Here is a 13,655-nt window from a genome sequence, read left to right as displayed (position 1 = left end):
GTGGCAAGTTAAGGGAACATACTGGCTTTGGCTTCACGCTCTAGATGTAGAGAGATTTGGGGAGCAGCTGGCTGGCCCCGGGAAAACGGGTCTCCATGAAACCAGCCTCAGAAGGCTGTGTGCAAACCATGAGGACATTTTTATTGGGTCCTGTACAGAAAAGAATTGCTGTTTTTCAAAAAAAAAAAAAAAACTGCAAAGGAATCCCTGACTCTGGGCTGGGTGGTGGTATTGATAGCTCTTACCAGTGACCCCAGGGCCAAGGTCCTCACAGCTGTCAGCAAACAGGGAACTAGGCGTGGGAAAGAACCCTAGGTGCCTAGGGCCCTCTGTTTAGGGTTTGCCCTTAAAGTTTTGTAAAAATTCAGAGTGACTTAGGGGGACCATGTCCCCATTACAAGTATTGCCATTGAATACAAAATACAGAATGAAACCCGAGAGTGGTAAATTGGTCATTTGAGACCTGTGAGGGAGACAGTGGCTAGCTGGTGGCCTCTGCCCCCGTATGACATGTCAGTCCCTGAAGGCACAGCAGCAAATGGTCAGGGGCGGCTTCTCCTGAGTCCAAATATGGACCACAGTCTCTGCTTCTCTGCTCAAAGCCAGGGACTAGAGACTTCTGAGGCCTAAGATAGGGCAGTCCCCAATCCCCATCCCCACCCGTGGTTGGAAGTCTGTCTGCAGAGGGAGGGCAGATTGACCTGGCCTTAGGTCAAGAGCAAGACACAGGCGGGCTCTGTGCTGGCCTTGGGACTAACCAGGTCCTACCACAAGTGTCTGCTGCAAGGGGACAGCTCCCAGCTCCAGCCCTGGGTCTCTCCTGGGAATACCCATGTCCCTGGCACAGCCCAGACTCAGAAAAGGGTGTACCCAGGAGAGAGCAAAGCCCTTCTTGCAGTGAAGGTGGGGTACAGGACACCCTTGCCGGTTGGGGGGGAGGGGCGGGGCGGGGAGCTTTGCCTGTGTAGGTAGGAGGCAGAACTGGAGACCCGCACCAGGACACGGAAGTCCGCTTCCACTTGCTTTGGTTCTTTTCGCCAGACACCCGCAGCCTTCGCAACAGGGTCACAGAGGCGGCCGACATAGTGGGGGATAGGCAATACGGTGGAATCTTGACATGGGGACACTAACAGGAGTGGAGGTGGCTGTCACACCCATGGTGCTGTGCTTTAGCTAACGTGGTGGGGCGAGTCTCCAAGAGGGCAAAGGTCATTGAGACTGAGAGTCCTCAGATCTGGGGCCCACATGCTGAAGGCTGACCCTAACAAAGAAAGGGCCCTAGAGCTACCTCTCACAACCGGTCTATTCAAATACGAGGGCACACGGATCGGGAGTGTTCTTCAAACAGCCCTGAGAGATGTATCATGGTCATCCACTCTTCGGAGATAGGGAAGCTGAGGCAGGCCACAAGGAAAACCTGCTCAATAGAACTTGTTTGGGCCCTGAAGACCCGTGTTTGCGGACTCTCTACACGCCACACCCTAGAGGTGAGGCAGCGGTAGTGCGGGAAGTTGGATGCAGTCGTGACTTCCGGTTTAAGCGTCTCTGAGAATGTCCTTTCCAATGATGGTCGGATCTCAGGGTTCCCCACACCCCGGTCTAGCCTCAGAGGTGTACAAAACGTACAGATGCCACTCGCTACACAGGCACAGCCTGCCTCTTCCTGGGAGATGCCGTGCCCAGCAGCAGGTTCATGTCCTGGGCAGCCCTCCAAGGTGACCGATCGTCCCTCCAGGCGACATCAGAAGGAAGGAACTACCCATTCACTGCCTAGCACAGGTGGCGCTTATTGGGGCCTAACACATGTGGCAGCATCTTTAGTTCTGTGCCTCTTCCGTCTGCATGGCGTCTGGGGTGAGGGTGGGGTGGCTAGGACGCAGAGCCCAGCGAATCCGAGTGCAGCGTGACATAGCCCGAGGACTCGGAGGGCGAGCTCAGAAAGCTGCTAGTGCTGCCGCAGCCCGCCGCGAGCAAGCCGCCGGGCTCGCCCCAGGACGCGCTCAGGCTGCTCTGCAGGGGCCCCGCGTGCGCGCGCGCCGCCCGGCGTCCCTGGCTGCGCTGCGCACGGCCACCAGGGGGCGTCGGGATCTCAGCAGTCTCCGTGCCGTCCGGGGCAGCGGGGAACGGCCGCGCCGGAGCGGGCACGCGACGCAGAGGCTGCGGCTCGCGGTCGAAGGCGGTCAGCGCGAAGGCGTCAGGCAGCAGCGAGACCGAGGCAGAGCGAGCGCCAGGCCCGGGGCGGCGACACGGGCTGCCCGGAGGCGAGTCCTGGGCGCGACGCGGGCCACCATCTAGGGACGAGGGCTGCAGGGACAACAGGCTCTCCGCAGAACGACGGCGCGGGCGGAACGGGGGCGCATCTTCGGTGAAGGCCAGCAGGCTCCCGCGCCGCCGGTCGGAGCCCGCAGGCAGCATTAAGTGTGCCAGGGCTGCCAAGTCCTCGCCCGAGCTCCAGCGTGGCAGGAAGGTGGGCAGCGGGATGGCCGCCCACACGTCGGCATCATCGTGGGAGAACCGCCGGGTGGGCGGGACCTGCGAGCACCCGGCCGGGCTGAAACAGGGCTGCCCTCCTGGAAACCCGCACCGATGCCTCCCCGCGCCCTGCAGAGCAGTGTGTGGGTCAGGGACAAGGACCCCCTGGTTTGGAGAAGTGAGATTTGGGGCAGGTGACAACCTCTCTCACCCTGGGTGTTGGCTGAAGCTATGGTCGGTTGGAGAGAAGGCTCATGGGAAGGTACACAGCACAAGACACCAATAAACCCCTCTTCCAGAGCACGGAAAACATGGCCCACCCGCATAGGTTGTGTGAGAGAGGAGAGAGGGAAAGGAGTGGGGGGAGGAGAAAAGGGGGAGAGGGCTAGGAAGAGAGAGAGAGAGAGAGAGAGAGAGAGAGAGAGAGAGGGAGAGAGGCAGGGGAGGCACCACAGACATGCGAGGTTCCTCTACTCTGCCTCAACCTACCTGCAGATACTGCATCCGATCCTCCTGCAGTGGCCGCAGAGGGTAGAGCTGGGGTAAGCCTCCCTCCAGGGCAGAGAGTTCATACTTGGCCATCCTGTCCAGAGCCACGAAGTCACCTCCATAGTCAAGGGAGCGCTCCAATACCAGGTCGGGGGAGATGCTACCCTCTAGACTGGTCTCTGCGGGATTGAACAGAAGCGCAGCACTGCGGAGGGCATCTAGGAAGGCTTTAGGGTATCCTCACAAGGAAGGGACTAATTTTCGGAAAAGGTCAGGCAAGGGTTCCAAGTTCAAATCCCAGCCATGACACACTTTTGATTGACAAATTTAATTGACATATTAAGCTAATTTTCTCATCTGAGATCTAGGGTGGGAACTTCATGGTACTAAATACCCACCCAGGCTGACAGCTCCTGGCACACAAGTCAGCCTATGATACCCACTTGTGTTGCCACAGGGATATCTAGCGGCAGAGAACAGGGTCACCTAAGTGCCACGTGGTGAAGGTATACCAAATCGCTATTATCCAGCCGACACCACCACTAGCGACCTCACTCAGTCCTCCCTAGGGGCCACCCCGAGGCCATCCTTACCGTTGTCTGAGTCCTCATCATTGGCCATCAGGGCCACACACTTCTCCCAGACTGCCTTGAGGTCTGCCCGGTAGCGATCACAAGTCCACAGGAACAGAGGCAGCAGCAGGGCCTGGGTCACGGAGCACCACAGGACACAGAGCACCATCCAAGGTGCTGAGGCATCAGCCCGCAGGCTACTGAAGCTCACCACCTGTGGGCACAGGGCTAGGCCTGACCCACACGACCCCCGCAACCTCCCTCCTACCCACGGTTGCCTCATCTGTGTGGCAGAGCCCATAACCCGACGCCCAGAGGAAAAGAAGGTCTAGAAGGTGGCGGCCGAAAGCTCCAAGCCACCAAGAAAGGGCCGGCTGAGAGATTGAAGGTAGAGGCCTGTGTCTACCCAGCATACAGCTCAGCTGTGTGAATCACTCCTCAGTGCTTCAGCCTCATGGGTGCCCATGGGGCGATGTGACACAGGTTACTGTCACCTGCTTCTAAAGGAACACGATGCGAGAAACAGGTCTCAAGCTTGCACTTTTCTGTCTACTCCCATGTCTTCCTGGGCCACAGCTCTGACCCTACCCAGAAGCTCAGACCCTAGAGGAGACCCAGTGGCCTTCGGGGCCCTTACCAGGGTCTCCACATCTGCTTGCAAAGTGTTTAATGATGCCAACAGTAAAAACGGGCGGGGCATGTCTATCCTGCAATCTGTGTGATCCTTGGAAAGCACCTGAGTTTCTCTGGGGCTCTGTTTCCTCATCTGTGAAATGGGCTAACAAAACCCCACACTGGGGAAAGTAAGAATTTCTTTTCTAAAAGGTTTGGTATAATAGTTTCAATTTCTAAGCATTTGTGTTTTGCCTGCATGTATGTGTGTATGTGTGTATGCGTGTGCAGCACATGCATGCCTACAGGTGGTCGTTGAGCCACCATGTGGACACCAGGGACCAAACCCAGGTCCTCTACAAGAACAGCCAGTATTTTAACTACTGAGCCATCTCTCGAGCCCTGAGGTGAGAATTCTCAGTACTGTTTATGACGAGCAGTGGGCTCCATCAATGGCACCCACTTCCCAGCTTGGAGAAAATGTTGGGGTGGCCCCCTCTCTCTCTAAGGCCTCCCTCACCCTGGCTTTACAGTGTTTGGTGGTTCTCAGGGGAGTTTCTTAGCTGTTTTTATTGGCACAAGGACTGTGGGTATCCGTCCCTCTGTCAGAGTGGGAGAGTGTGGAGCCTGCTGGAAGGAGTGTGACTCTGAGGCTGCCACTGAGCCAGCACCTCTCTAGGACTGTGTTCTGCAGACCCCAGGGATGTAACCTCCTGACTGTGAGTAGGCTGGCTCTGGCCTGGGCTCTCCTCTCTCCAGACCTCCTGTGGCAGGAGCTGTTTACTGAGTGTAGACTTCAGCTTAGTCCCACTGGACTGTGGCTAGCAAGGCCTTCTTCCAGTGAGCCTTTAATGTGACCTTCTCCGGTCCTTAGGGTGAAGCGCAGTATCACAGAAGGTTAGGGACCTGCTGTATGCCAATTTAGTGTTCCCTGCCTACCTGCTGCATCCTGGGACCTGGGCAACAGAAGGCAATGGTACTGTTTATCATGGAAGGGACCTTAGGTGAGGGAAGGTTCCCCACAGTGTGACCAAAAGGTCCTAGCTAACGAGGGTTCAAATCTCACCCATCTTCCTTGACTTTGGGCGAGTCATATACCTCTCTGGACTCTGTTTGCCAAATCCATAAAATGGGAGTGCTATACTGACAGCTCTGAAGTCAGAATAGCAATTTCAGCTACCTGATGCCCATTCCCTGGGCTGTCCTAGAAGCCACATCCCTGACAGGCTCCCTACCCATGAACCTTCACCCACCAGCACAGGGAAGCCCATGAGGCAGTCATAGATGACCACAATGGTGGCCACCAGGCCCGTGATCTGCAGTGAAGTTCTGGCAGGCTCCGAGCCGTCAATGGAGGAGCGGCGCTTGCCCTGTGCGTCTTCCACCACGATGGTGGGCACAGTGAAGGCGCGGCGGTCAGCCCGGTGTCCCACCTGCGTGGCCAGCGTCTGGAAGAGGGCAATGGCCGTGCAGACCACGCCCATGGCCACGCTGCCTCCCACCAGCAGCAAGAAACAGACGCCGAAGCCCAGGCCGATCTCAGCCACGATGAAGCGACAGCCGTGGGTGTAGAAACGCTCGCTGGTGTCGTGCCAGCCGACGGCAGGAAGGGCCGACAGGATGAAGGACACCATCCAGATGCCCATAACTGTGTGCACCGCCTGCTTCTTGGCGTTGCTCAGCCTGGCATGGAGCAGGGCAGGATAGAGAATTCTGACGTTACTCCCAGGCCTCTAGGGGGCCACACAGGGCCCTGACACCAAAGTCTCCAGTGAGCCAGCATGGCAGGCCCCCCCCCCCCCCCCCCCGTATCTCACTCAAGAAGCACTGTGGCAGCTGTCCCTCTCATGGGCACTTCTGTGCTGCATGACACTAATGCTCAGTCATAAGCACCTCTGCATGCATGCCCCCCAGTGGCCCCAGACCATGCCAGCCCTCAACCCTGTCATGCAGGAGCCCTCGTATACCCAGGTACACCAGGCACATCTTTGCAACAAGCACTCCCTAAGAACACCAGGCTGTCCTGTGCTCACCGGTAGTTGACCGGCCACCGGACCATCCACATGCGGTGGTAGGAGATGGAGGTGACGGAGAAGCAGGTGGCCAGCGTGAGGGTGTAGAACGTCGACACGAAGACCTTACAGAGGCCCTCGTTCCACTCGTAGTCAGGGCGCTGCCTCCGCAGCTGCACAACTGCGTACGTGGCGATGGGCACCGCCACGTTGAGCATGTGGGTGGCTGCCAGCGTGCAAAGCAAGAACTCCAGTGGCTTCCACTTCTTCTGCTTGGCACCCACACTGAGGATGCCCCAGGCATTGGCTAGCAGCGACAGGCCTCCGCATGCCAGCCAGCCTACCGCACTGCCGGGCAGCCTCCGCTCATCACTCATGATGCAGACTGGAGCTGGCGAGCGGCCGTGACATCCTCCTCAGAGCCAGGCCTCTTTGTAATGCGGCAGCCCTCACACGTGGGGGCCCGGTGATGCCAGGGACCACAAGCAGCTGCAGAGGGGGCAATGAGCACTCGGTGAGGATCTCTGGCAACAGCATCGGAGCACTGGCCCGGAGATGGGAAGAGTCCCACATGACATCACCTGTGCAGCCCTGGCTTATAACAGGAAGTGGTCTCTAGAATCCTATTTCTCTTCACTGGTTGGAGGCCTAAGGGGTGGTATACAGGGGTGCCAACTAAGTGCACCTCATTTGTACTCACCCCTGAGCAAGGCTTGAGACTTACATGATTCCTGTCTTTAATTCTCCTTAAGGTTTATTTTGTGTGTGTGTGTGTGTGTGTCTGTGTGTGTGTCTGTGTGTATATGTATGTGAGTGTGTGAATGTGTGTGTCTGTGTGTGAGTGTGTCTGTGTGTGTGTCTCTGTGTGTATGTGAGTGTGTCTGTGTGTGAATGTGTGTATATGTATGTGTGTGTCTGTGTGAGTGTATGTGTGGGTGTGTGGGTGACTGTGTATATGTATGTGAGTGTGTGTGTGTTTGTGTATATGACTGTGTCTGTGTGTGTGTATGTATGTGAGTGTGTGTCTGTGTATGTGTATGTGAGTGTGTATGTGTATGTATGTGAGTGTGTGTGTATATGACTGTGTCTGTGTGTGTATATGTATGTGAGTGTGTGTGTGTGTGTGAGTGTAGGTGTGTGTGTGAGTGTGTATGTGTATGTATGTGAGTGTGTGTGTAGTGTATGTGAGTGTGTCTCTGTGTGCATCTGAATGTTAAGGATGTGTCCTACATGGACGCAGATGTCTTCAGAGCCCAGAAGAGGGTGTCAGATCCCCTGGAACTGGACTTACAAGCAGTTGTGAGCCACTTGATGCTGGGAACTGAACCCAGGTCTTCTGGAAGAGCAGCAAGTGTTCTTAACCACTGAGCCAACTTTCCAGCCCAGAATCTGGGCTTCCTTATAAGTTCTAGTCTCAGGCCAGGCTGGGCCCAAGCTGACTGTCTCTGGTTTTATTTATTTTTATATCATATTCATGGATGTTTTGCCTGTACACCACCTCTGTTCCTAGAGCAGGAGAGGATTTTGGGTATCCTGGAACTGGACTTATAGAAGGCTGTGCGTCAGCATGTGGGTGCTGGGAATCGAACTTGGGTCCTCTGAAGGAGCAGGAAGTGTTCCACATCACTGACCCATCTCTCCATCCCCAGTCTGGATTTTTAAGGGACGGGGTCTCACTCTGGAACCCTGGCTATCATGGAACTTGCTACAGAAACCCAGGCAGAATTTGAACTTGCAGTGACTCTCCCGCATTCTCAGTTTTGGGTTTACAAACAGGAACCATCTTGCATGCCTTGGTCACTTGAGACAGCCCAAGGCTGGTCTTGAACCCCTGATCCTCTTTAGTCTCTGGAGTGCTGGGAATATAGGTGTCTCAGATGGATAGGCTCGCCTCATATATGTCCTAGCTTCACCTAACAGCTCTCTCACTATCCTGTGTTCCAAAACACACCCCCAGACATCCCGGGCCCTCAGACTTTCATTTATCCCAGCTGCCCCCCAATATCACCCTTTGCCTTCTCTGATCCCCCAAGTGACCTATGAGGCAGAGGGGAGCTGGTCACCACTCAACACCCACCCCACACCCAGCCGGGAGTGGGTGGACAGTCTCTCACAGAGACTTGAGGAACTGCCGTGCACTGGCAAGGCCCCCACTTGCAGAAGAGTTATGCTGCTTCTGTGGGAAGCTAAGTGGACAGCCACCACATCTTTATAGCTGAGGGCCCAGGTGTCACATAGTGGGTGCTTTGCGGGGACAGCAGCATGTGGGAGGTAGGTCCCACACACAGTAGGTGCTGTGAGGTAGCAGCCAGCACTTGGGTCTGCCTGGCTATCACCCAGAGGGTCCTATGGACTAGTGTTGGCCTGGAGACACCCCAAAGCCCAGGCCTTGACTACAGAGGAACGGCCAAGTGGCTTCAGATGGGATGAGGGGCAGAGGATGCTGACCAGGTTAACTGTTAGGGGAGGCACCACACCCTACCAACAGGCTGAGGGGCAACTCCCTCCTACCCCTCCCTCTTCCAGTTTGTCAGCTCTCCCAGGCATGAGGATGAGGATGGGCTAGCCCCGTGCTAAGTGAAGGATACCTGTAGTCCTATTAGCTGCTCCTCTCAGGACCTACCACACATCAGGACCAGCCCTCACCCCCATAGTGCCTCCTGCTGGTGCGGATGGGGAACTGCAGCAGCCTTAGCCAACATTCCCAGCTCTCACACTGGGAAAGCCAAGCTATGCTGGCCAACTGAGACATTCTAGATATTCTCTGAGTCTTGTCTACAATTCCTTTTCTTTCTCTTTTTTTTTAAAAAAAAAGTCTAAACTTTTTCTATTTTTATTTTTACTTTGTGTGAGTACACTGTAGCTGTCTTCAGACACACCAGAAGAGGGCATCATATTCCACTACAGATGGTTGGGAGCCACCGTGTGGTTGCTGGGATTCGAACTCAGGAACGCTGGAAGAGCAGTCAGTGCTCTTAACCTCTGAGCCATTTTTCCAGCCCCCTCCTTTTCTTAAAATATTATAAAAAATATTTTGAGACAAAGTATGTATCTTGGCTGTACTGGAGCTCACTATGTAGACCAGGCTAGCCTTAACTTACAGAGATCTATGTGCCTCTGCCTCCTCAATGCTGGATTAAAAGGACATGCCTCTCCAAGTAGCCCCTTTAGTCTACTGTGGCTCTTTTTTTGTGTGCCTGTCTCAGGCCTGCCCAGACCCTGACCCAGGGGTAGGGTCGTCTGTGCACACAGTATCTTAACATCCTCAGGTGGAAGTCTGCTGTAGGCAGGCAAGGCAATTCCTGCCCAAACATTAAGTTGCTGCTCACCGAAACTAATCTGGGTGGCAGTGTGGCCCTATTGTAGGGTACCCATCACCAACAGCTTCTGTGTATAGCCAGCCTTCTCAGCAGCAGACCAGTGGTTACAAGGTGAGGGAGAAAGAATACTGTGGACTTGACTCAGGAAGCTGGAGTCCAGCCCCAGCTCCCTGTTTGTTACTTGACACCCCGTGCACCTCGGTTTTCCAATCCAGATATCAGGCATGGCAGAGCCTTGATGAGCTGTGCCAGGCCAAGTGCCTAGAGCGGAGCCAGACGCCACCGCGAGCAGACACCGCTTCCCCAGGTTAAAGGATTGCGTGGCATTTAGGGACCCTCATCCAGGTTTCAGTTCGGTGGTGTATGGGACTGAGGTGTGCTGGTGTGTAACGGAGGCAGGCACGCTTCTCCCAAAGTCTTGTAATGGGTGCCCGCCGCTGCCATTTCCACCAGAGGCAGGCATCTCGGGGTAGGCAGTGAGAGCTGAAACCGCCTGCCAACATCTTTATGCACCCCGAGCCAAGATTCAAACTTCACTCATCAAACACCAAAGTCTTCTTAGTCTCTTGAGCCCTTCTAAAACGTTCCCAACAAGGTACGTTACTCTTCCTAGAAGCAAGGTCTGTCTGAGCTGCTTGTCCCTGCAGGGTAGATCCTAACTTTGGCAACAAGGTCGCTTCCCAGCTGAGGGCAGTTAAGAGAGAAGTGCTGGCCAGGGCAGGCCATACTGGAGCCCAGCAATCCTGACGGTTATATTCTGGGAGTGGAGGTAAAATAAATTCTGGAGTGTAGGGGCGTGCAGACATCGGATCTCCTAAGTGGAGAGGTTGTGGGGACAGATCCTTAAGCAGCAGTCACCAGACCCCAGTGGGTCCCACCGACTGCTCTAGTCAGCAAGCTCCTTCTGATTCGAATTCCAAGCACCTCCAACATTTCCAGGAGGATGATACCACATCTGGAATCCCACAACTCCCTCCCTAAGGAAGGTCACAAAGCAGGTAAGGCAATCTAGAGACCCACCCAAGGCCTTAAAGCCTCCTCCTTCCGCGGGGTCTGCGGGTAGGGCCGAGTCCTGACGTCACGGCCCTGGGCCAATGAGGCCGCGCAGCCCCAGGGCTGTATTGCGCAACAAAGAGAACCCAGAACTTGAAAGGATTCCCCGGGCTCGGGCTGCGCCCACCGGTCTCCCAAGAGCCTACGTGATTTCGTCTCTTAGCTGGCCTCTGGTGTGCCAAAGGGTCTTCAAAAACCTAGCTGGATGGCGGCACAGGGTGCAGTGCGCACCCCTCGACACCCCACTTATAGGTCTCAGTCTCCCGGGGCCCCGTTTGTTCCTTTACCCACCCCTAAAAGGTGCACCCCTGACGCCTTGGCCTTTGTGGGTCTTCCAGTTCCAGCCCCGAGGGCGCGTTCCAAACAACGGCCTGGGGAGCCAGATGAAGGGTGGAACTGTGCCTCAACCCACACCCTCAGTTTGCACTGGGCTTGGGTGGGGGCACAAATTAACCACTTCTGCCCCCTGAGAGCCGCCCAGGACTACGCTGTCAGGCCCTGGAGCAGAGAGCCTAGGGAGAAGCTCGCACGGAGAAGTTACCCCGAAGGTCCCCAAGTTTGTAATGGCGGGGCGTTCTGGCCCTAAACGCTGCCCACGGCCACTCCGACAGACCCCGCGTCCCACCAGGTGCTCTCAGCACCCCCTTGTCCAGTCCTCCCGTCCGGATTTCCCCTTCGGTGCCCCTGGGCCGGGGCGGCGGCGCTCACCCAGCATTGAGGCGCCCGTGGCTCCGGCTCGCTGCTCCCGCCTCCGGCTCCGGTTGCGGTTCCCGCGCCCCGGCACTGAGCGCCTGCCGCCAGGGGCCGCGGGGGTAGCTGGCGGCGGAGCGGCCCTCGGGCCGGGGCATTCTGGCGGTGGAAGCTGCCGATGGCCAGAGCGCTGCGCTGCGCTCGGCCCCGCCGCCCTCCCTCCCTGGGCGCCGCCTCCGCCGCGGCCGCGCTCCGCTCCCGCGGCTCAGCTGGCTGAGCTCGGGCGGCCGGGGGCGGGGGGCGGACCAGGGCGCATGCCTCTGCCGGGGCCTCCGCGCCGCCCCCTGGCCGCGCCCCGCCTTCCCGGCCGCATCTCACTGGCCCCCCACTCCCGGCAGCCACGTATCCCTAGCAGCCGCAGTGATGCCCCTTGGAGCGCGGGACAGGACCCGCCCACGCCGGGGCCCCTCGGGTCTGGGTCACTCAGGCCGCCGCCTCTAAAGCGCCTGGGGTTGAGGGGCGGGGTTCGCAGGCCAGAGAAAAGGGGAGCTTGGACGCAGATGGAGGACACAGAACAGGGAATATGGGGAGTCAGGGAGGAAGCCACGTCAGAGGTTAGCATCCTTGAGGACGAGGGACAGGATGCATGCGCCTGAGATCTAGCGGTTTCTAGGAATCAGATTGCTGGGTCAGGAACCCAGAGTAGCAGGAGGCAGGGCTGGGTCAGCCAAAGGTTCTAACTGTGGAACCTGTGCCTTGGGCGCTGCCAGGAACACCGCAAGGACCTCAGGGCTGCAGGGTGACTGGCCCTTTCCCTCCGACTCCAGCCTTGTCCCCTCTGAGCGAATTGGTAGAAGCCAGGATTTGAAGCCTGATCCTGGCTCTCCTTCTCCCCTCCTGGAGCCCACCTTCAGTTAACATTTCTAGTGGGACACAGGCTTGTCACCATCAAAGGCCCCTCCCTGCTCCTATGTCCTGTTCTCCGTGGGAGCCCTTAAGACCTCTCCAGTCAGAAAGGGTGAAGCTGACCGCTCACCAGACAAAATGGCACTGTCTTCTAGGCCACCCAGGGTTGTGTGGGACGACAGGACTGTCCTTTAGCCTCCCTGGGCTGGCAAGCTCTGTGCCTATAGGAAGATGTGTTCCTAGGATCAGACCTACGTTGTAATCCAATAGCTGCCTGGTATTCTGTCAGCTATACTCAATAGCTTACCTTCTGTACCCCAGGGTCAGTAGTGGATGTTTATTGGCCATGGAGAAAGGGTTTACATAGATATAGAGGGCCCCAATGGCTCCAGGTGTGCACTCCCACACTCCCCAGGGTTTCTGGGAGTGGTCAGGGCTCTGAGAGGGCCCCTTTGTAGACAGACCAGCTCCCTTCTAGGCAGCATGGTTATAAATAGATTGCCAGCAGAGGGCAGTTGTAATCAAGTATGGCACTTTAATGCTGTGTCTATAAAGGACATGCCTCAGGGAGCCCAGGGCCCAGGCCCTGCTTAGGAAGCAGTGGCTGGGGCTTGGCAGTTTGTGCTTTGGCCTCATCTCTGCATCAAGGGTGCCCTGTGGCATAGGCTGGAGATCCCAAAGTCGTCTAGGGACCTGAGGGACAAGCAGATTTGATGTGGCTGCATGTGGGAGAGCTGGTCCCCTCTCCTACTTCCAGGCAGGAAGTGACCCTGTCTTCTGGGACCCAGGCCGAGACAGATTACGAAAGCTGAAGCTCTTGGCCAGTGTATTTGCACATCTGGAGCTGGGTTCTTCCTCCAGGGGCCTCAGGGAGCTGTGTGTACGCTGCAGCTGTTGGCAGGACAGTTTGCCTTCTCCATGTGGTAGGACAGATGTTTGGGCTTCAGGGACAAACTCAGGCGTCACCTCTGGCTGTTTGGTGGGCAGGGGGTGGAGTCTTGGCCCCTGGAGAGGCCTTGGTGGCTTCTTTGTGCCCCACCTGAAGCAGCTGGACCACAAGCACACATCCATACATCCTGATGGCACAGACAGCTGCTGCAAAGAGCAACACAGATGTGTGTGCACTCGGCTTCACACCACATTCCTACAGTAAATCAGACATGCTCCACAACTCATGCTTTACACCACATTCCTACAGTAAATCAGACATGCTCCACAACTCATGCTTGCATGTGTACACGCATGAGCACACCTCACCCCAAGACATGCAATTAGACAGCCAAGCCCTCATCCCACTCACAGGGTCTCTCTCTGGTAGCCCCTGCCTGAGCTCCTCTCCAGGCACTCTGACCAGACTCTCTCTACCCATCGTCTGCTTAGGCCATCAAGTATGGAGACGCCCTTGTTAGGAAAAGCACAGAAGGCTCAGAGGCAGCATCCCACGAAAGCTAGAGGGGCAGTGGGGTCCCAGGGTTCCAGAGCCGGTGCTGGGAGGGGTGGGACAGTGAACTCACAGGAATGGAGGGCGA

At 56.6% G+C, this 13,655-nt stretch overlaps 1 protein-coding gene across 4 annotated transcripts; it reads right to left on the bottom strand.

Annotated features, from left to right (window-relative positions):
* Positions 1–115: 115 nt before the first annotated feature.
* Gpr153 (G protein-coupled receptor 153) lies at positions 116–11,501 on the bottom strand. Of its 4 annotated transcripts, none has more exon segments than NM_001439209.1 (6): positions 116–2,601; positions 2,962–3,140; positions 3,555–3,747; positions 5,399–5,828; positions 6,179–6,646; positions 11,239–11,501. In NM_001439209.1, coding segments are annotated over 5 exon segments (1,890 nt in total). In that variant the 5' UTR covers positions 6,535–6,646; positions 11,239–11,501; the 3' UTR covers positions 116–1,869.
* Between the last annotated feature and the right edge of the window lie 2,154 nt (positions 11,502–13,655).

Source organism: Rattus norvegicus, chromosome 5 (genome assembly GCF_021556685.1).
Source record: "Rattus norvegicus strain SHRSP/BbbUtx chromosome 5, alternate assembly SHRSP_T2T, whole genome shotgun sequence".
Taxonomy (NCBI): domain Eukaryota; kingdom Metazoa; phylum Chordata; class Mammalia; order Rodentia; family Muridae; genus Rattus; species Rattus norvegicus.
The sequence above is the reverse complement of the archived record's forward strand: the minus strand, read 5'-3'. Positions and strand labels throughout refer to the sequence as shown.

Excerpts from the sequence above, each read along its gene's own strand:
- Gpr153 (XM_087550903.1), bottom strand. The coding sequence starts at position 6,534 with ATGAGTGATGAGCGGAGGCTGCCCGGCAGTGCGGTAGGCTGGCTGGCA. Across the intron at positions 5,829-6,178 it reads CGGTGGCCGGTCAACTACCG|GCTGAGCAACGCCAAGAAGC; the intron begins GTGAGCACAGGA and ends GCTCCATGCCAG. Across the intron at positions 2,533-2,961 it reads ATCGGATGCAGTATCTGCAG|GTCCCGCCCACCCGGCGGTT; the intron begins GTAGGTTGAGGC and ends GGGTGCTCGCAG.